The sequence below is a fragment of the Lissotriton helveticus genome, chromosome 9 (genome assembly GCF_964261635.1).
Source record: "Lissotriton helveticus chromosome 9, aLisHel1.1, whole genome shotgun sequence".
Classification (NCBI taxonomy): Eukaryota; Metazoa; Chordata; class Amphibia; order Caudata; family Salamandridae; genus Lissotriton; species Lissotriton helveticus.
In genome coordinates, this window is record NC_136070.1 from 572,377,351 (window position 1) to 572,400,430 (window position 23,080).

General features: G+C 46.6%; 1 protein-coding gene across 2 annotated transcripts in view; it reads left to right on the forward strand.

Moving 5' to 3' along the window:
- LOC144781594 (transforming growth factor beta-2 proprotein-like) overlaps nucleotides 1-23,080 on the forward strand; it is a 139,242-nt gene that overhangs the window by 10,571 nt on the left and 105,591 nt on the right. For both annotated transcript variants that reach the window (XM_078660509.1, XM_078660510.1), the window contains exons 2-3: nucleotides 12,593-12,756; nucleotides 14,986-15,118. In XM_078660509.1, the coding sequence (XP_078516635.1) occupies nucleotides 12,593-12,756; nucleotides 14,986-15,118 (297 nt within the window). The remainder of the gene's footprint in view (nucleotides 1-12,592; nucleotides 12,757-14,985; nucleotides 15,119-23,080) is intronic.

Here is a 23,080-nt window from a genome sequence, read left to right on the forward strand (position 1 = left end):
CCTCCATCAAGTGCTTCGCATCTCAGTCACCTGAGAGGCATATTTGTTCTCAGGACACCCCGCGCCGCGCAGCCACCAGCTGTAGCGTGTGCGTTCCTCCCCGCTGCTGCCCTCAGCCTCGCTGAGCACGCCCCGACGACCCCGCCCCCCCGCTGTAGTAGCGTGATTGTGTTTGATTTTGACTGCATTTTTCTTTCACTGTTTTTCCTCAATCTGTACTGCTCCCATAGTATTGTTGGCTGTTTTAATATTGTTTTCCCACATTGTTGTTCTGTGCCGTTTCCCTCTCTGCTGCCTGTGCCCCCCGCCCCGCTCCCCGCTTCCCGCCACCGTGCGTGCGGCCACGCCCCCTTTTCCTTCTGTACCCTCCCCGCTCCCGCCTCCCGGCTGCTCCTCCCTCCCTCCCACTTCGCCATAAATGGCGACCGCGCGTACGCGCAGCGTTGACGCGCAGCGTTGACGCGCAGCGGGCACGCCGATTGTGCGCCGAAGGCGCCCGTCCGTGCCTGCACCGCGCCCAGCGCCCGGACCCCTAGCCCCCGCAGACGCCAGCCCACCCGCCGGATCTACGACGCCACCGAACTCAACGCACTCAACATCGGCCGGATCCCTGGATGCTACCGAGCCACCTCGAGGCGCACCCACGGACCCTTAAGCTGCCACTCCTGCAAATTCTCCTGCATCCGGACCTGCACCGCACCCGCACCCACCAAGCCGAGAACCAGCAGCAACCACCTGAAGTGCATCCTGCTCAACACCCGCTCCGTCCACAGACACACCGTCGAGCGCTGGAACCTCCTCGACACAACATCACCAGACGTCGCCTTCCTCACGGAAACCTGGATGAACGCCTCCTCAGCGCCCGACATCGCCATCGCCATCCCAGACGGTTACAAGATCATCCGGAGGGACCGTGGCAACCAGACCGGAGGAGGCATCGCCATCATCCACAGGAACACCATCCGCATCACGAGCAACTCCGACGACACCCTCACAACCGCCGAACACCTGCACTTCCAGATCCACACCGACCCCAGGACCACCCTCAGAGGCACCCTCATCTACAGACCCCCGGGACCACGCACACAATTCAGTGAAGACATCGCCGACTTCATCAGCCCGCACGCCCTCCCCTCCGCTGACTACATCCTCCTCGGGGACCTCAACTTCCACTTGGAGAACAGCAACGACCGCAACACCGCCACCCTGCTGGACAACCTCGCCACCCTCGGTCTCAAGCAACTGGTGACCACCCCCACCCACTACGCCGGACACACACACAACCCCGTCTTCTCCTCCAGCAAGGACATCACCTTCAGCCACGCCACCGGACTCCACTGGACGGACCACAGCTGCGTCCACTTCAGCTACAGAAAGAACACGATCCACCACCACCAGCAACAGGTTGCACGCAGAAGATGGAACAAGATCACAGCCGACCAGCTCACCGCTTCCTTGAGCCGGGACCCCCCCGCCAGCTCAGCGAACCCCAGCCAGGCCGCCAACAACCTCACGAAGTGGATCAGCAACTGCGCAGACGACCTCGCCCCACTGAGGACCCCGCCCAGCAGATCCGGCAGCAAGAAGGCACCATGGTTCACCGACGAACTCAAGAGCTCCAAGAGGAACTGCCGAACCCTCGAAAGAGCCTGGCGCAGAGACCCAACACCAGACAACATGACCACCCTCAAGTTCGCCACTCGAAAACACCACCAACTGATCCGCACCACCAAGAAAACCGCATTCAAGGAACGACTGGACAACAACGCCCACAACAGCAAGGAACTCTTCAACATCGTCAAAGAGCTCTCCAACCCCAGCGCCGGAAACAACGACATCACCCCATCACAAGACCTCTGCAACTCCCTCGCCTCCTACTTCCACAACAAGATCGCGGACATACACAACAGCTTCAGCACACAGCCAGCGCACCCCACGACAGCACCTGCACCCCCCACCACCACCCTCCGCGCCTGGACGCCGATCAACACAGAGGAAACCCTATGCACGATGAACTCCATCCATTCCGGATCTCCAACCGACCCCTGCCCTCACCACGTCTTCAACAAGGCCGACTCCATCATCGCGCCCCACCTGCGGGACATCATCAACACCTCCTTCGACACCGCGACCTTCCCGGAGAGCTGGAAGCATGCCGAACTCAGCGCTCTACTAAAGAAACCATCAGCGGACCCCACCGAACTCAAAAACTACTGCCCCATCTCGCTCCTCCCGTTTCCGGCCAAAGTCATCGAGAAGACAGTCAACAAGCAGCTGGCCGCCTTCCTCGAGACAAATGGATCCCTCGACTACTCGCAGTCCGGCTTCCGGGCCAACCACAGCACCGAGACCGCCCTGATCGCAGCCACTGACGACATCCGAGACCTGCTCGACAACGGGGAAACAGCGGCCCTCATCCTCCTGGACCTCTCTGCGGCATTCGACACTGTCTGCCACCGCACCCTAGAGCAGCGCCTCAGCAACGTCGGAATCCAAGAGAAGGCACTAGAATGGATCGTCTCCTTCCTCGCCGGAAGGACACAGAGAGTCCGCCTCCCCCGTTCAGATCAGAAGCCACCGAAGTCATCTGCGGCGTTCCTCAAGGCTCCTCGCTCAGCCCCACCCTCTTCAATGTCTACATGAGCCCCCTTGCGGCCATCGCACGCCAACACAACCTCAACATCATCTCTTACGCCGACGACACCCAGCTGATCCTCTCCCTCACCAACGACCCCGCCACCGCCAGAGCCAACCTACACGAGGGGATGAAAGACGTAGCCGAATGGATGAAGAACAGCCGCCTGAAACTGAACTCAGACAAGACGGAAGTCCTCATCCTAGGATCTTCGCCCTTCGCCTGGGACGACTCCTGGTGGCCCCCTGCCCTGGGCAGCGCACTCAAACCAACAGACCACGCACGCAACCTGGGCTTCATCCTGGACTCCTCCCTCTCCATGACCAGACAAGTCAACGCCGTCTCCTCGTCATGCTTCAACATCCTGCGCATGATACGTAAGATCTTCCGGTGGATCCCCACCGAGACAAGGAAGACGGTCACTCAGGCCCTTGTCACCAGCCGACTGGACTACGGCAACGCCCTCTAGGCCGGAACCACTGTCAGACTCCAGCAGAGACTCCAGCGAATCCAGAACGCCTCAGCAAGGCTCATCCTGGACATCCCCCGACACGGCCACATCTCCGGACACCTGAGAGACCTGCACTGGCTCCCGGTCAACAAGAGAATCACGTTCCGACTCCTCACCCACGCTCACAAAGCCCTACACAACCAAGGACCAAGATACCTCAACAACCTCCTCAACTTCTACACTCCCACACGCCAGCTTCGATCAACCAACCCTGCCCTCGCCGCCGTCCCCCGCATCCGAAGAGCCACCACAGGAGGAAGGTCCTTCTCCTACCTCGCCGCCAAGACGTGGAACTCGCTCCCGACCCACCTCCGCCTGACCCAAGACCGCCTCGCCTTCAGGAAGCAGCTCAAGACCTGGCTGTTCGAGCAGTAGCGGACACCCCCCCCCCCCCGAAGCGCCTTGAGACCCTCCGGGTGAGTAGCGCGCTATATAAATGCTGTGATTGATTGATTGATTGATATTTGGTGCTTTTTTAGCCGCCTGTGCTTTACAGCACAAGTCAACATCTCGACAGGAATAGTAAGGCGCTATGTAAATAAATATATACATCCAGGTCATGCCACCCTGTTAGCCTATTGCAATTGTGTCACATTGCATGGCGATACAGCATCTAGCGCTTCACATCTCACCAGCCACCTCTAACTGTGTCAAAAGGTGACATCAACAGTATATATGGTGCTTCCCAGCCTTGTGAGTGGCACTCAACAGGACACACACACACAACCACACACACGCAAAACACCACACACACACACACAACTCCCCACACACACACACGACCCCCACACACACGACCCCCCACACACACAACCCCGCACACACACATACCCACACACACACAACCACACCCACACACACACAACCCACTCACACACTGCCCCCTCACACACTGCCCCCTCACACAACTGCCCCCTCACACACTGCCCCCCACACACACACACAACCCCCCCACACACAACCACACACACACAACCACACACACACACAACCACACACACACACACTGCCCACTCACACACTGCCCACTCACACACAGATCACTCACACACTGCCCCCTCACACACTGCCCCCTCCCACCCCCACACACACAACTCCCCACACACAAACACACAATCCGACACACACAACCACACACAACCCCCACACACACAACCCCCCACACACAACCCCCCACACACACAACCACACACACACACACCCAACCACACACACACACACACACAACCACACACACACCAGGATAGCAAAACATAGCATAGTATAACAAAACATAGCATAGCATAACAAAACACACACATACCCACACACACACAACCACACCCACACACACACAACCCACTCACACACTGCCCCCTCACACAACTGCCCCCTCACACACTGCCCCCACACACACAACCCCCCACACACACAACCACACACACACAACCCCCCACACACACAACCACACACACTGCCCACTCACACACTGCCCACTCACACACAGATCACTCACACACTGCCCCCTCACACACTTCCCCCTCCCACCCCCGCACACACACAACTCCCCACACACAAACACACAACCCCACACACACAACCCCCCACACACACAACCACACACACACACAACCCCCCACACACAACCCCCCACACACACAACCACACACACACACAACCACACACCCACACACAACCACATACACACCAGGTAGCAAAACATAGCATAGTATAACAAAACATAGCATAGCATAACAAAACACAACAAAATATAGCAGAACAAAGCATAGTATAACATAACAAAACATAGCATAACATAAAACAACAAAGCATAGCATAACAAAACATAGCATAACAAAACACAACAAAACATAGCATAGCATAACAAAACACAACACAACAAAACATAGCATAGCATTACAAAACATAGCATAGCAAAGCATAGTATAACGAAACAATACATATCATAGCATAGCATAACAAAACACAACAAAACATAGCAAAGCATAACAAAACATAGCATAACAAAGTATAGCATAGCATAACAAAACATAGCATAGCAAAACAAAGCATAGCATAATAAAACACAACAAAACAAAGCATAGGATAGCAAAACTAAACATAGCATAGCATAACAAAACAAAGCATAGGATAGCAAAACAAAACATAGCATAGCATAACAAAACATAGCAGCATCACAAAGTGGTTGCATCTCAGCCACAGACTTCCTGTCTCGCACGCATTACGTTAAACATTTTACATTCACACGGAGCCTTTCCTATGCACTTTCAAAGGTTTCCTACTCTGTACAACTACCATTGCTGCGCCCACACACACTCTGCACCCACTCACACACTGCACCCTCACACACTCTGCACCCTCACACACTCTGCACCCACACACACTCTGCACCCACACACACCCTGCACCCTCACACACTCTGCACCCACACACACTCTGCACCCTCACACACTCTGCACCCTCACACACTCTGCACCCTCACACACTCTGCACCCACACCCCATCTCCCACTCAGCACCACCACAGCACCACTCAGCACCACCACAGCATCACTCAGCACCACCACAGCATCACTCAGCATCACTCAGCACCACCACAGCATCACTCAGCACCACCACAGCACCACTCAGCACCACCACAGCGCCACTCAGCGCCACCACAGAACCACCACAGCACCACTCAGCACCACCACAGTCCCACTCAGCACCACCACAGCATCACTCAGCAACACCACAGCATCACTCAGCACCACCCCAGCATCACTCAGCACCACTCACCATCACCACATCATCACTCAGCATCACCCCAGCATCACTCAGCACCACCACAGCACCACTCAGCATCACCACATCATCACTCAGCGCTACCCCAGCATCACTCAGCACCACCACATTATCACTCAGCACCACCACATTATCACTCAGCGCCACCCCATCACTCAGTGCCACCCCAGCATCACTCAGCGCAACCACAGCATCACTCAGCGTAACCACAGCATCACTCAGCGCAACCACAGCATCACTCAGCGCAACCACAGCATCACTCAGCGCAACAGCATCACTCAGCACCACCACAGCATCACTGGTTCAAATATGTTCTTTCAATGTTTCAAGCTGTTTTCAAGCTTTCACGCTTTATTACAAATCACAAAAAGATGTTAACATTTCACTTCTGTTCTTGGATTTTCGTCACAATAAAAAACACTGAACATAATCTTCACAAAAGTTATTTACAAAAATGTAAGCTATTGCCATTACAAATTAAATGAATTATTTAAGTATTAGTTATTTAAAAAAATTAAAAGCATTGTTATTTGTAATATCAATACATCTAAGTCACGTAAAAACAAAACATGTTGCATTACAAATGCTATAGGTGTCACATTTGCGAAAGTTATAATTATTGGCATTGTAAATGACAAAGCTATTAATTTAACTATTTGAAAAAATAACACATAAATTAAAAAATATCATTTATAACACCAATAGCTCAAACTTTCCTTATGCGAGCCCTATTGCATTTCCAATGCTTGTTTTATTAGTATTTTTATTATGCTAAAAAAATGTGTATTCATTGTGCTTGCAGGCTACTTCTTTTTTTAGGTCTCGTCCTTTACCATTGCGAAGCAATGGGAAATGGGGGAGAATTATAGTGCTTGATCGGCTAGTGAAACCACTGGCGTTTCTTCACAGTGCATGTGAGGTCACGTGGCCACAAAGCGGGTCACGTGACCACACAAGCACGAGCATCTCCCTAATCCGCCTGCCCCCACCAGGCTCGCATTCCCGCCCCCTCACCAGGCCGCACATCTGCCTGCCACACTTCTCCTCCCCTCGCACGCATTTCGCTGCCCCTCCTTTCTCCCCCGCCAGAAGCCTCGCAAAATCACCCCTCCTGCTCTACCTCCAAATAACGCCTCTCAGTCGTCTTCAGCGTCTTCTCTCTTGCTTCCCTCCCTCTTCCACCCTATCCCATTGCCAGGGCTCCCGCAGTCTTTTTTGTCTCCTCTCTCTCGCTGTATGTCCCCTCTCCCTCTTCTTGCCTTCTTGCCTTGTTTTTTACGCTCTCCTCCTCTCCTGTCGGACCATGCCTCCCTCCTCTCCTTCCGTACCGCAACCTCTCGTCCTTTTCAGCCCCACTCCTCCACTCTGTTTTCCTAAACCTTCCCTGCTCAGCTTTCTTCTCTCTTTCTTCCCGTCTCCGCTTCCCCCACCAGCTTCTCCTGTTCGTAAACAAGCTCGGCACACACAACTCAACTGCCCCGGACTGGCGCGAAGTAACGCACAGCATTGCTTCAAGTTACTTCATTCTCAAACTCCCATGGGCATGATGCGGCTGCCAGGCCGTGTCTCGCATTTATCCCCCTGCTTTCACTTTTTCTTTTCGCTCTCCTCCTCTCCTGTCGGACCATGCCTCCCTCCTCTCCTTCCGTACCGAAACCTCTCATCCTTTTCAGCCCCACTCCTCGACTCTGTTTTCCTAAACCCTCCCTGCTCAGCTTTCTTCTCTCTTTCTCCCCGTCTCCGCTTCCCCCACCAGCTTCTCCTGTTTGTAAACAAGCTGGGCACACACAACTCAGCTGCCCCGGACTGGCGCGAAGTAACGCACAGCATTGCTTCAAGTTACTTCCTTCTCAAACTCCCGTGGGCATGTTGGCAGCCAGGCCGTGTCTCACATTTCTCCCCCTGCTTTAATTTTTTTTTTTCGCTCTCCTCCTCTCCTGTCGGACCATACCTCCCTCCTATCCTTCCGTACCGCAACCTCTCGTCCTTTTCAGCCCCACTCCTCCACTCTTTTTTCCTAAACCCTCCCTGCTCAGTTTTCTTCTCTCTTTATCCCCTTCTCTGCTTCCCCCACCAGCTTCACCTGTTCGTAAGCAAGCTCGGCACACACAACTCAGCTGCACCGGACTGGAGCGAAGTAACGCACAGCATTGCTTCAAGTTACTTCCTTTTCAAACTCCCGTGGGCATGATGCAAAAGTGCGCAAAGCCACCCAAGCAACCCTTAGCAATAAAACCTACACTGTCTCAGAGTGCTTTGAAGTGGCCATCAGGCACCATAACAGCACTATATACAACGAACAATATTGGCCATTATCTCTGTCCAACGCTCCCATCATTTTCACTATGTCATTAAGATGCTACTGTACTGTTTTCACTCATGTTGTTATTTTAATACTCTTCGCATGTCTAATTTGATTAAAGATGGGCGCATCATCTCTGAAGTCATTTGCACAATTTGTTTAGCAAACTGCATTTAGTGAATGGGCCGTCTGCACTCCAGCCATCTGGTCTCTCCTTCCCTCCCTCCTTCATGCACTCCTTTTTCAACGAGTGCATGAGGTCTCGTGAACGCGCTTCAATTCGCCCGAGCTGCCTGCCTCCACATCAAAGCCATCTGTTGCTTTGCGCTCGGCCTCAGGCCGGCATTTCTCCTCCCCTAATTATTCACTGCATGGCCGGCCGGCCGGCACATCAAAGGCTGCTGCTCCCCATGCGTCTCGTCAGCCCCCATTAAACAGCACAAGCATCAATCCTGGTTTCCTCTATGCAGCGCTTCTTCCCCTCAACATGCCATGTTGACCAGACCACCAAAACCTTTCACCACTGCCTCCTCTCCTTATTTATTTGGGAGTGATGCCACAAATTATATTTTTAGGGCTCGTCCTTTCCTATTAAGCGCAAACTCGACCAACGTAATTGGAGTGCTTTACTTGTCCTAAAATGCCGTGTTGTCTGTCCCTCGAGCTTGTCGTTTTTTTTCTCCGGGTATCCTCCCTTGTTATAGTAGTGTAGCCACGTGTCTCTTCTTTAAACAACTTCCGGGCCCAGGCTTTACCCCCGTCCCCATGACATGCTGGAATTCAACATGGTGCCACTTACTGGTTCAACTTTATTTATTTTCTCCCCATTTTCCCCCGTTTGTACTCATCTTTTTTGCGATTCCCACTGTCCATTCCAGTTTATCCCTTCTTCTCTGTTCGTCTCACAGTCTTTCTTCCTTTCTGCCTTATCAAGCATGCATCCTGGTTCCCTAACAACCATCAACGGGAGACTCCGTCTTTTTATACTCTTCTCTCTCCGCCGTGGGCTTGGTCTCTCGTCTCTCTGTCCCTCCTTTCATCCTATGCTCTGTCCCCTCATAGTCTTCCTCTGTCCGTGGCGGGCTCGATCTCTCCTCTCCCTGTTTCCTCCCTTCATCACATCCGTTATCTTCTCATACTCTTCCTCTCTCCATAGCGCCCTCTGTCTCTCAGCTTCCTATCCTTCCTTTCATCACATGCTCAACTATCAACGGGAGACTCCATCTTTTTATACTCTTCTCTCTCCGACATGGGCTTGGTCTCTCGTCTCCCTGTCCCTCCTTTCATCCTATACTCTGTCCCCTCATAGTCTTCCTCTGTCCGTGGCGGGCTCGATCTCTCCTCTCCCTGTTTCCTCCCTTCATCACATGCGCTATCTTCTCGTACTCTTCCTCTCTCCAAAGCGCACTCTGTCTCTCAGCTTCCAATCCCTCCTTTCATCACATGCTCTGTCTCCTCGTACTCTTCCTCTCTCCGTCATGGGATCTGTCTCCTCTCTCCCTGTCTCCTCCTTTCATCACATGCTCTATCTTCTCATACTCTTCCTCTGTCCATAGCGCCCTCTGTCTCTCGTCCCTCATGTTCACGAGCTGTCTGTCGTGTCGCTCTCTGTCCATCCACTCCTCGCAGGATCTGTAATGCCTGGCTGTATAGCGCCTAGATAGCTCGAGCTATATTAGTGGCTTTCCACACCTACACACATTGTAGAAGGGTGAAGTGCGGGGGGTCTGCGGCTCAGTGATGAGCCTAATGCATGTAGCAGACTGCGGGAGGGGTGGGTCACGTGACAGGCAGATAGGGGTTCCAGTGTGTAATTCTGCAAGGTGCTACAGAGCCAGTCCTCATCAGATGTCCAGACTGACTGCTGCGAACCGTCAGTAGGCTGGTGGGGCTTTTGGTATTGTAAATAACAATGCCTTTTCATTTTTGTAAAGTAAACATTGATCAGCGTGAAGGGAACTATCATAGCAATTTATTTTTTGTTGCATTCTATGGGGGATTACAGGAAGTATAGAATCTTTTTGCATTTTTCTACCCGTTCACAACTTATTTTTTTCTTTTGGTTTCCGATTTTCATTAGGATGATTGTGATATATTTGGAGCAGATTACTAACTGCTTTTTGGTGTATTTAATTGTGTACTACAGATCAAAATTGTAATCTTCATGCATGCATCCATACTATCATTTCATCTGACAACACAAGACAACAAGGATGTATACGGTTTATGGGAAGTGTGATGGTATGACTTTGTATGATAAGCTATAAAATACCTTCTGCCATACATTAAAAGGGTATTAAAAGTCACCTCTGAGTTTCATGCTCTTATAAAGGAACTTGGCCTTCCGTATCGCTCATATGCACAGAATATGCCTGAAACAAATGTCTGTATAAAAATTATAAATTATGGACAATACTAATTAGATTTTAGGTAGCTTTTTCAACACACTTCTGCTGTTTCTATGCCTTGTAAGAAAGTTACTACCAAAACCAGTTTAATGGTACTAAACTCACTGACCTCAGAAGGATGAAAGGCTAAATTGGCCTTACCAGGATTCAAAAGTGTAAACTGCTTGCTATCTACAAGTCATGAATGGACATCTAGGGACACACAAGCATACGTTTCATTTTTGCACACCATAATTTCACAAGTTTTTTTGTCCCTATGGTCCAAAGTTGAAAATGCATTGAAAATGCAATAGGTCTCGCTTTTGATTAAGTTAAAGCGATTTGCTTTGCTAATGGTATTGTATAGCAAAGCAAATGGCTTTAACTTAATTAAAGGCGAGACCTATTGCATTTTCAATGCTTGTTTTATTTACTGATCCATTTTGGATCAGTAAAAAAAAAAGAATTGAGCTCGCCTCTTGTGCATGTGTCATGACGCATGACTGTGCACACATCATGGCATTGCCTTAACGGCAATGTCATCGCTTTTTGTTTTTTTAATTGTTCGCATGCTGTACAGCATGAACATAAGGTGCTGGCAAAGCCAATAGGTTGCAAGGGCAAGGCCTATTGACTTTGCCATTGCTTGTCTTCCAGATGTAGCTGCCTACTTATTTTTTGTTCATACATATTTAAATCCTTATCTTCCTGATTATGCAGATGCAATTCTGTGGTTTCTTCCTCTATTACTCGATGTGATCAGGCGTTTGTTTTCCTATTAATGTAACACGGTGTTGCTCTCATGATTCCTCAGCATGTGCTTGTGTTTCTTATCATTGGTCTCCAAGGTGATTTTCAATTTTTCATCTTTCTTCGGACTTTGTTGGGTACTTTAGTTCCACAACCTCCTGGTATTAGTACATATTTTCTTCCTCCTTTCCAAATGTGCCTTTTTTTTACCTTCAATGTGATTTGCAGATTTGCATCTTCTTTTTATAGACTGGTGTCCATGTTCTCCTCTTACTCATGATGTGAACAAATGCACTCATTTTAATCACCTGACATGGATGGGCATTTCTTTTTTTAGATGTTTAATATTACTCACTAGCTCCTGGTTGCTCTTCCTGTTTTGTACAGATTTGTTTTGTCTCCAGATTTGGTTGTGCATTAATCTCCCATGTCCTCCAAATGTGCAAGAGGGAATCTGGTTCTCCAATTGTCGAATGGCTCTCATAGAGAGAGGGAGAGAGAGAAGGGGGGTCGGGGAGAAGGGAGAGAAAGAGAGAGGGAGAGAGAGGAGGGAGAAGGGAGCGAGAGAGAGAGGGGGGGAGAAGGGAGATAGAGTGAGAGAGAGAGGAGGAGAGAGAGAGGGGGAAGAGAGAGGAAGAGAGAGGGAGTGAGAGAGAGAGAATGAGAGAGAGAGAGATAGGGAGGAGAGAGGGAGAGGGAAGAGAGAGCAAGAGAGAGGGAGAGAGAGAGAGAGATAGGGAGGAGAGAGGGAGAGGGAAGAGAGAGAGAGAGAGGAGGGGAGAGAGAGAGGAGGGGAGAGAGAGAGAGAGAGAGAGGGGAGAGAGAGAAAGAGGGGAGGGAAAGAGAGGGGCGAGAGAGAGAGAGAGAAGAGGGGAGAGAGAGAGAGAGACAGAGGGGGCGAGAGAGAGAAAGTGAGGGAGGGAGAGAGAGAGACTTCACCGTTTCCAGCAGATGCGGTGCCTTATTTTTCTCCAGACGCTATTAGGTTTTTCTCCTGCGCTTTTTTCGGACGTGATTGGTCGTTCCTCCCACAATTTGTCCAGATATGACTTGTTGGGCGCTCCTTATGTGATTGGATGCCTTTCTTTCTCCTTCTCAAAATATGATTGGATATTTCTGCCTTTCTTCAGGTGCCGAGTGTCATACACCTTCTGTTTCCTCAGTTATAAATGCTTGTCCCTTTCCCCTTTCCCCTTTCCCCATGCTCTTTTTTTTATTCTCCAGATTTGATACCCACCAGTCCAGTGAGTCCCTTCTTCCGCATTATACGGTTTGATGTTTCAGCGCTTGAGAAGAACGCCAGCAACCTGGTGAAGGCTGAGCTCCGGCTCTTCAGAGTGCCGAACCCCAAGTCTAGGGCCAGCGAGCAGAGAGTGGAGCTTTACCAGGTATTACATTCTCTAGAGACTCTGCCTACTCAGTTCTCACATATACAGGGCCACTGCATATATATAAGCCCTAGTAGGATATACCTACCCAGCAAGGTTGTCTAGAATACAACTTATGCTGCATGTAATGTGAATAAAAGCATTTTGCGAGGCCTTATCTCATTAACATCATAATATCTAAGATATTAACACAAAGAATCTAGTTGCTTTAGAAAACCCAGGTCTTTATTTTAGTTAAAAAAAACTATATGGATTCAGCTGAAAACGCAAATACTATTCAACAATTCTTTTTTCTTGTCTCGCGAGAAAAACAAGAACACAATTATTTGTATATTTTGCTTCACAAGCCTAGAGCTCTGTGAAATTAGCAACATTCCCAAGCAGCACAAAAAACAAAATATACACATTTCTTGCAACAAAGTCTGCACCTCTTATTTTATTTTGCCTAATTCAGCTACATTGTAAGACATTGGAGTTCAGGCCTTAAGAACTAATTTAAAGCTCATTCTCCAACCCCATTTCTCTTCTTGATTGCAGCCATCATGGTGTGAACTCCAATAACACTTCCACTGGCACATCATAACACACAGGCAGCACTCCTTTATCTGTCCCTACAGTCTACAGTTCGATACCTACTTAACCGGCTGAGCCACCAATATCAGCCAGCCCTCCACACCATCCCTATTTTAAGAACTCCACATCCTCAATTAAATTTGTAGACCACCTAAGACTCAAAAAGCAACAACAGGTTACAAGGAAGTTTGCTGTACTAAATGCATGTGCATTACTCTTAATTCTTTAAAAAACAATAAAACCTATTTAAAAAAAAAAAAAGGCAACAGAATAATAAAAGACAAAGGCAATCCACTCAATTTTTGTATTTTTTATTCTTGAAGTTTTTTATAGAGTGGACCACGTCTTTATTAGCGTTCGAGCACTTGACACCGAAATGTTCCAATACACAAATAATAATTATCAGCCACAACGAAATACGGGTAATAAGAAAAATAATCAAAATGTAAAGTTCCTGAAGACAAATTGTAAGGAATTCACTATCACCCAAACACAAGCGTGAGGTAACACGTACCCAGCTTTCACGTATTAAGGAGGGGACTTGAACATGTGGCTTTTCAAAACGTTGCTGTCCCTTATGGGTGATGTCCACGTTATTGTAAGTGATGAGAATGGTAATGTAGCGAACCATTTGTTACGTTTAACCTTGCTGAATGTTTGGTAGGAATGTTCTTTTTTGGTTTAGGGGAACAGTTTAGCAATAACTCTTTCATCCATAAGGTGCAGGCCGTGTGAGACATTGTATGAGGCTTTTAAAACTTTTCTATAAGACAGATACTGGGTCAACTGCCTTGATTCTTCGACAGAACCTGCCACAGGGTGCGCGCCAAAACGTGTACATCTCTCACTGTCAACACTTTTACACCATCCCCAGTTTTAGCTCTCTTACTTTATCCCCTGCGACCTGTATTCCTGTACTCTCGGCGTACTCGGTGACCAACCCACCCCCTGCAGGTAGTTCCCATACAGCAGCCTCACTTCCAGCACTATTACAACACCACCTGCAACATGCGCCCTTACATCCTCCCCCAAAGGCTACTCCTATGCTCTCTGCCTACTGGGAGATCAAACCACCACTCCTACGACACCCCACACAAGAAGCGCTTTTACACTATCCGCCTTTAAGCCCTTTTATAACACAACTGGCACACTCAGCCAGTTCTACTACACGACTTCCTCACACATCTAGTACTGCTACCCCATGCTAAACAAATAGCCTCTTTTTCCAAAGCCAACAATCCACTACCATCCATCTTCATGGCGACCAAACCACGCTGCCTTCTTGATCGCTCATAGTCAGCGCTCATACAACATGCCCATGTGCAGCACTCATACAACTTTCACAGTCAGCAAGCCTACATGCCTCACAGTCAGTAGACGAGCCTCTATTGTTCTACAGCCACTGCCCCATACAACCTCTCTACTGAACACTTACATCATCGCTGTCACACCAATATTTTTCTCGTGCAGCCAGCGGTCCAACTCAGTCTTCCCGCTCTAACACCTCTCCCAATCAGTACGCGTGCCTCATTTCTCACAACCACAATGCCTGTACATTGAAGGACACGTCAACTTTCCGGAAACTTTCCCCCACTTTCTAACTCCATGTTTCATCACCTTGTAACACAGGTATTACTATTGCTTCCTCCTACACAGATTCTGAGAGCAAAGGATGCGTATTCATCCTCTCAGCGCTACATCGACAGCAGGAATCTGCAGCCCAGCAATAAAGCTGGTTGGCTAGTCTTCGATGTGACGGAAACAGTGGGCGAGTGGCTGTCTCGAAGAGGTAGGCTGGAGTAATGTTCCTCTTTAGTCACATTTAATGCACTGTATGTGAGGGAGAATGAGTGGCAATGTTCCTGAAGTGTGTTTAAAAAGAACAAAAAGTAACCATGGTTTCACAGTACTGCAATGCAGCACTCAACGGTACAACACTGGAACTTAACACCCAGCAACCACAGCAGAAGCAAATAGCTATACTGTAACCTAATATCTAAGAGCCACATTTGAATCAAACATTTAAATGCTCAAGGCTGGACCCCGGCACCCAACCTGGCCACATTGTAACCAACAGCCTCACTTAAAATTACCTCATAATGGGCCAGTTGTAGGAAGTCAATTTGCTATAGCAAACGCTGAAATTCGTGGAATTTTAGCGTTTGCGATCGCAAATTAGCAGTGTGCAATGTAGCTCACAAAAACCCCCTCCCAAAATAAGGAATCGCAAAATTTGCTAATTCCCTATTTTGCGATTGCATTTAAGGAATGGCAAATTGCGATTCCTTAAATGCAATGTAAGAAGCACCAAAGAAAGTGCGATTTGGCCGTAAGGAATCGCAAATGACCACCAACTTCAAGTTGATGGTAATTTGCAAATTTCTTTAATAAAACACTTTTTTGCTTTTTTTAAAAGTGCAATGTGCCACACATTCATGCCCTTAGTGCATGTATGTGTGCCACATGTGTTTACATGGAAATTTCAGGGATGCAACAGGGTGTCCCTCTGGAACCCATGCACTCTTGAAATTGCGCACGCAATTTGCTAGTACCTATTGGGTACTCGCAAATTGCATGCTCATTTCCCATTCATAGGAATGAATGGGGCAGTATTCCTTGATTGCGAATCGCAATTTGCAATTCGCAATTCGCAATTAAGGAATATTAAGGAATCGCAAAAAATATTGCTATTTCTACCTACATGGCATTTTGCGAGTTCTTAATAGCGATTCCCTAAAATTCGCTATTAAGGACTCGCAAAACTGCTTTTACCTACATCTGGCCCAATGACACCATACAATTAAGCAACACAAGCATCGAACTAGCACACGACTGTATCCACTGGAACCCAACATCCACTGCCAAACTGCATAGACAGCTCTCTATTACCCAGATGCACCACAATAGAGCAAATTTCCAACCACACCACAGTGGAAAGCAGCATACACAAAAAAGTCTAAGTGCACAACACTGACACCTTACACCTACTTCACATCAGACCGTAATAGTGAACTGCACTATGCTTGAACCAATCATCCAACAGCACCACACTGGAGCCTAACACCGAGGAGGCACGCTCCTCAGAGAGACACTTTATATATGTCCTGCAGATGTTGGAAGGCAGAGCGTTGCTGGGTCTTTAAATGAAGCTGTCCATCAACGTGTGCCCCATGAGAGGGAGCTCTGCATTGAGGTATCTCTTATAAAATTTAATTCTACCGGTCAATGGCAAAGAAGCATATGATATCTTCAATTCTATTCCATGCATGTTCCCCAACATGAGTTCTCCTGCATAAGACTCTGGACCACTTGATACTTGGTCTTCTTGTCCATCTTGCACTTTGGTACCCAAAGGGTTTGTGAAATATCTGTGGAGGAAGGAGAGCAGGCAAGAGAGATCTCCAGTAACTGAAATCATAGATATGAGTCTGAGATCTTTAGAAAAAGTATGGATCTGACAAAAATTTGACAAAAATAGAAAATTAAGCTGTATTAGTTCAAGTCTTTAGCTCCTTCCAATTGTTAGTTCTCTGGAGGTTTTTCACTTGGGCATGCCTCCAGGCCCAGAGTTGTGGTGCTCCACCTTTTCCAGTTCTCCTCTTTGTACCATTCTTGTAAATTCCTGGAGGGTTTGCAGGAAACTGTTTGAAATAGTATAAACACCTGTGTCACAATAAACCATTTTTGCAAAATCATCATGAGTGTCATTAATGAATGGCTTTTCACCTTCCTGATGACTGCACACACTGTATTGGTGTATAGAGTAAACACAAACCTTGAAATTTTCTATCAAATAAGACCTTTTCCTTTGATCCCTCTTCATTCGATCAATAGTTAGTGCTTCCAAGTAACAAAATATTTCCTGAAATGGCCTCTGATAAAATTTTAATTTGTGGAAATCTGTATCACGCTCACCCTTTTACACTGGCCTTGTGCAAGATGGTGTTGCTCTCCTAAGATAGTTGAAGAGAATTTGTACTAACCCGTTTTAGTAAGTAACACATTGCGGTGATGCAGCCATTAAGGAGATCTACTGCCTTATTGTGCATGATCGAAAGGTCTTGAGTGGTAGGGGCCATTGTCACCATTTCCAGCACAGTAATGTGCAGTCTTGACATTGCCTTAGTCTACCAACCATAGGCTTTTCCTCGTGTATTTGAGTCCCTATCTTGTTAGGAAGAGCAAACCAAAATGGCCTCTCCTTTATTGTTACAACCTCTGTTCTTCCAGTCTCCCATGGCCGGTGCTTCATATGTGTAATTGTAGGCAGCTGATTTATAGCGCCTCCACAGATAGCCACAAGAGAGCACCACATTGTGATTAATGTTCCAAGTAATGGTTTGATTGCAGGAGGCAAAGGTCACATCCAAATGGAAAAATTTAATTTTGCCTGGGGCTCCAAAAATCCTTGTACTTTATCTTCAGTCACCTACAGATTGTGAACGCTGCATGTGAAGCGATTGGTGTGTGAAGCGATTCCTGCAGTGGTTTCAAGTGTAACCTGACTTGGTTGTCTTTGCACACAGAAGTCTTTACTTTTTGCAGTGAAGCCAAGCGATGAAATGGTTCTGCCATCTTGCAGGGTGACTCTGTGTCATTTTCTTTCAGAATTCCTCTTTACCAGGCAATATTCCCGACAAGGGTAAACATGCATTATTGCTCTCCTGAGTTGAATCCACACTGCGGAGAAGGTGTTTGCGAAACCTCTCCATGTTGACTTTAGTCCTAAAAGCAAAGCTATGCATTGCTAATAATTTTACCCTGCCAAGAACCTGAGGTATTTTATGTTTTTGTGGTACTTCAGAATGTGAAGTGAATGTGCTTGTTTATCGAATGTCTGCAGTAGTGGAATGCGCCCGTGAAGCTTCTCTGTAAAGTGCTGCATTTGGACGAACCGGACAAAACAAAGGGCTGACAGACAAACTCCTAATGAAAAGATGCCTGAAGAAAGGCTGTTTTCTGGTGCCAATTCTTTTTAATCTCTTTCTGGCGGATCTAACCATCTATTTAGATTCATCCAATTCCCACCCTCCAAGTCTGTTGGACACAAAAGCGACCTTGTTACAATATACAAATGATTTACTGATAGATTCATCAAAGACCCGTTTTGCGAGTCTTTAATAGCGATTCATTAGGAATCGCTATTAAGGACTTGCAAAACGGGATTCATGTAGGAATCGCAAAATAAATTGCGATTCCTACAGCTTCCTTATTTGCGATTAGCAAATTGCTAATCGCAAATAAGGAATAACTCCCCATTCATTCCTATGGGCCAGGCCCATAGGAATGAATGGGGAGTTATTCCTTATTTGCGATTAGCAATTTGCTAATCGCAAATAAGGATGCGATTTCAAGGGTGCAGGGGTGTCCAAAGGACACCCTGTAGCACCCCTGAAATGTGAATTTACACTGATGTTGTGCACACACATGTCCAAAGGACATGTGTGTGTGTGTAACATGCAAGTTAGAAAAATGCATTAAAATGCATTTTTCTATGTTTTCGCTATTTACCACGAGGTTTGACTTCGTGGTAAATAGCGGTCCTAAATTGCGAATTCGCAATTTTTAAATGTTTCATGAATGGCATTTAAGGAATCTCTAATAGAGATTCCTTAAATGCTAATCCTCGCAAATTTGCAAATTCTTTATTAGCGATTTTTGCATTTGGGATGTGAATCCCAAATGCAAAAATTGCACTCGCAAAGGGCCAGATTCTCAGAATCTGGCCCTTTGCGAGCGCAATTTCCTTTCATGAATCTAGCTGTTAGTCCTGCTGAACCTAACTGGAATTGAACTCCAGAGACTATTAAATCACCTAGATCTCTACTGCACTGAAAACGAAATGACCATACATTTTACAAAAACACAGGTTGTGATTTTTGGCAGCAGGCATAAGGAGTGATACAGCACAATGAGGATAGGCCTCCACATGCATTGCTGGAGTTGCGTCGTGCTTGCGACACAACTCCAGCAATGTGTGACTTTTGCGCTAACATATGCATCAGAATTTCTGACACGTCTGTCAATCCTTGCTCCATGGTGCGCGCATTGTAAATACGGCGCATCCATGGTGGCACAAGGGTTTCTTAGGGTGGCGCAGGGAAAGTGACGCATCTTTACCGATGCGTCACTTTCTTGTAAATCTGCCCCCCAGTAGTCTATTAACTACTTTAATGTTACGCCTGCACCGTTAGATGACCCTGGTTATAGTGCTATCTCACTTTAACCCCTCCCACGCTCATGACAGCCACGGTTCTCGTGTGCTCATGATGAGCTGAGCTCGTCATGACCGTTGGAACGCTCAAATGCGGGGATAATTCCCCTGCTGTGCTGAGCGTTCCACGGAAACGGGTGTGGCCGTGATGAGCTCAGCTTGTCATGAGCACACGAGAACCATGGCTCATGACGAGCTCGTCGTGAGCACCGGGGCGCTGTGCGCGCCCCCCTTCCCCCCAGCACAGCGGGGGAATCGGGCCAGCAGCGAAAGGGTTAAAGACCGTATATGATCATATCAGTAGTAGCATTTGAAACAGGTGGAATAGGAGTGGTATTGTGTTTTTAAATGATAAGATTATGTTTTAGTTTTAAGGTTATTTTGCATAAATACGTTTGCATGTTTAAATAGATAAAGGTAGGAAAATGAATATCATTAAACAAATCAATAAAAGCTATTACATTGGAGCGGATTGAAATGAATGTTCATATAAAGTAGCCGCATTTGATATTTTATAGCTATGGCATTTTAATTGAAAATTGTTCAAAATGCAATTTAACTCCAGAAAGAAGCTGTCTATACTTAATGAATCTGAACGTTCTTTCTGTATTTACCGAGCTGTGTAAAATATTATGGTTTTAATTAACTGAAATAAATGACTTTGTACTTGTACTGGTGGATGGGGGTTCAGCCCAAGACTAGGTCAGAGAGATCCATCCTTCCTGTGCTTGAAAAAGTAGATTAACAACACACTCCTTGTTCTCTTTCCCTGCAACCAAAACGTCTTTGATGACCCCTTTTTGAAGAACTCTGGCATGTAATGCCAGATGTTGTTGTTTGGTACTTTTTCTGGGTGGTTAATAGTGCAGTGTTGTGTGAAGCCAGATGCACTGAGCATAGGAATATCCATTCAGAATCTTTTGTTGGGAGGTAAGATGTATCCGGTCCCTTGGAAAGTCCCTTGACTTTTCCTGAACATGATGTTCTAATTAGAAGGGAGAAGATGTGTGAGTTCTCCTATTGTTGGAGTGATACCCATTCCCACACTTCTTGGTGTCTCCATTTGATGTAGTACCTCTGTTCGCTCCCAATGTACAATGATGTGTTGCTCTTGAGAGGCCTGGTTAGAATGGTGGAGCTTATCCTGGGCCTAGAGAATTTATTTTGGTCAGAAGGTTGTCTAATGGATGTAGCTCCTCTATATTGCTCTGGGCATCTCATTAAAACCTCATAGGACATTGCTGGTGCATTGTTTTGGTTTATTTTCTACAGTTGCCTCCACCTATTTTCCAGACAAGGATGCGCCACTGTAAGACATATTTTGTTCTGAGCCAAGGTGTGCCAGTTCACCAATAAATATCCTACACTGTGCTACCAGCGTCCCTCCTGCTGCACCATTGAGTGATGTGGGACCGACTAACTGGCCTGGGAACGACATGTCCACATTTAGATTTACATTTAAAATCCTAGACATAACAAACAAGGGCTTTCCATTGGACCAACGTCAGGCAAATAACCTATACTGACATATTTTTTCATTGAACTCTGATAGTTGAGTCTGATTTCTATTTCCACTGTTGCAGTATAAAAACCAGAATGCAGAGGCAGAATTGCAATGAACAAGCTACTCATATCCGACATGGAATACATCTTTTTATAAATTGGATTCCCGATTATCTGGAAAAAAATGAAAAAATGTAATTTTAGGTAGTTGTATTTTTAAAGTGCTGTTTAAGTCTCTTTGGGGAACAGTGGAGTGCTGTTAACTGTAATGCGGATAACATAGAAATCTTACCAGGAAAAGGGCCAGAACAATAGGGGCGGCAGTGGTGGTTGCAGAGGACATTTGGAGAACCAGCATTTGGTGATCATTTTCGTTATGTGGGTGTAATCCAGTGACATGAAAAAATGTCACACAAAATGTGCCGTATTTCGACCATTTTGTATTACGTTACATTTCCCATGATTTTTGCTTGCATTAGACTAGTTTGAGCAGATATTGTCTCACTAAGACATTTTCTGGTCAAACCAACCTCTTACGGCACCTCCAGTAACTTTCCCATACCAGGTAGGCCCTCACTTAGAAAAGTCATGCAAGATACCTTGTTATACACCTTTTGTGAAATTAAATGAAACAAAATTACACTATTTACGCACCAGCCTCCTGGGTCCTCCTAGAATCTCTTATTGTTTACAAATTAAATATGGGGGAAAACTTTCAGTTTTTCTCATTTCAATGTATATATTCAAGTATCAAACTTTTAGAAAGTCTCTGCTACTATCTCTTGTGTAGCATGGGTGAATATTCACCAGAGCACTGGGGATAGTTTAAGGTTCTAGCCCTTTCCGTGCATCTCAAATCTGAATTTGCTTGCCTCCCTTTGTATAACATGTTTCTGCCCCGTAGATGTAGGTGTTTTTGTTATGTTGAATTTTTATATCTGTCAGTACTCTTGGGGAAGACTTCTGATATCACCTGAAAACTTTTACTATGATTCAATGAACTGTTACATGTTGGGTTGTTTGAGTATGTCTGAGTATGTGTATGTCTGGTTGGTTTGATAGAATGAGTGTGTGTGACTCATGAGGTGTATTTATTTATCTATGTGACATTTATCTTTATATATCTTTTGTATTGTGCGGATTAAATAATACAAATAAATATATATTTTTCCTACTCAATTGAACATATCCTATTTGGGAGGGTCATTAGTTTCTAGGACCATGTTCATTTCATCAGTGACTTGTTAACGCCAGATTAAGTAACCTTTGGGCAGAGTGGTTTTCTCTGTATGTATTGTTAGTAGTCTGTTCCGTAGATGGGCACAATAGGACATTTTATTTCTGATGACTTCCACAGTTAGTCTCATGAACACAACCTTATACACTGAGCAAAAGGTGATGAAACCAGTTCTTGAAATTTGAACAGAACCTACCGGGACAGCTTAAGGATTTTGAGGGCCCTGGCCAAACATTATTTGGGGGCCCCTGCTTGGAACAACTCTGAATTTATTATCCATTTTATGCTCATTTAAACCCTCAGCGGCTATGGTCTGATTATTGACAACCCTCTTTGCTGGCTCAAAAGGCCTTTAAGCGGACCCCAGTCCTTCAGGGGCACCCATTCAGTGCAAATCCTTTGAATATTCAGAGATATTGGAGACCTGGGACCCACTTTTCATATTGTGTAGGGGGCCCTATCATTTTTGTTTTAAGCCACTGTCTGGGACAGTCCTGAAAGCTTAATGATCGGGCCCAAGAAAGGTGGGGACCCTGGGCCAGAGCCCACTTTGCCCATGTCTTAAAACGTCTCTGAGAACCTCACTTGGAGATGTGGTACTCTAACCCCTTTGACAACAAATACAGAACTCCGTGTGGAGAACATTTAATCTGGGTTTGAAACTCTGAATCGTAGAACAGACCAATGAGTTAACGAGATCAACAGTTGCAACAGCTGTATCTCGCAAGGTCGATAGTAAGCTTTCTTATATTGTGCTAACAACTATTCCAGAGTGTGAATTCTATTAAAATGATTGC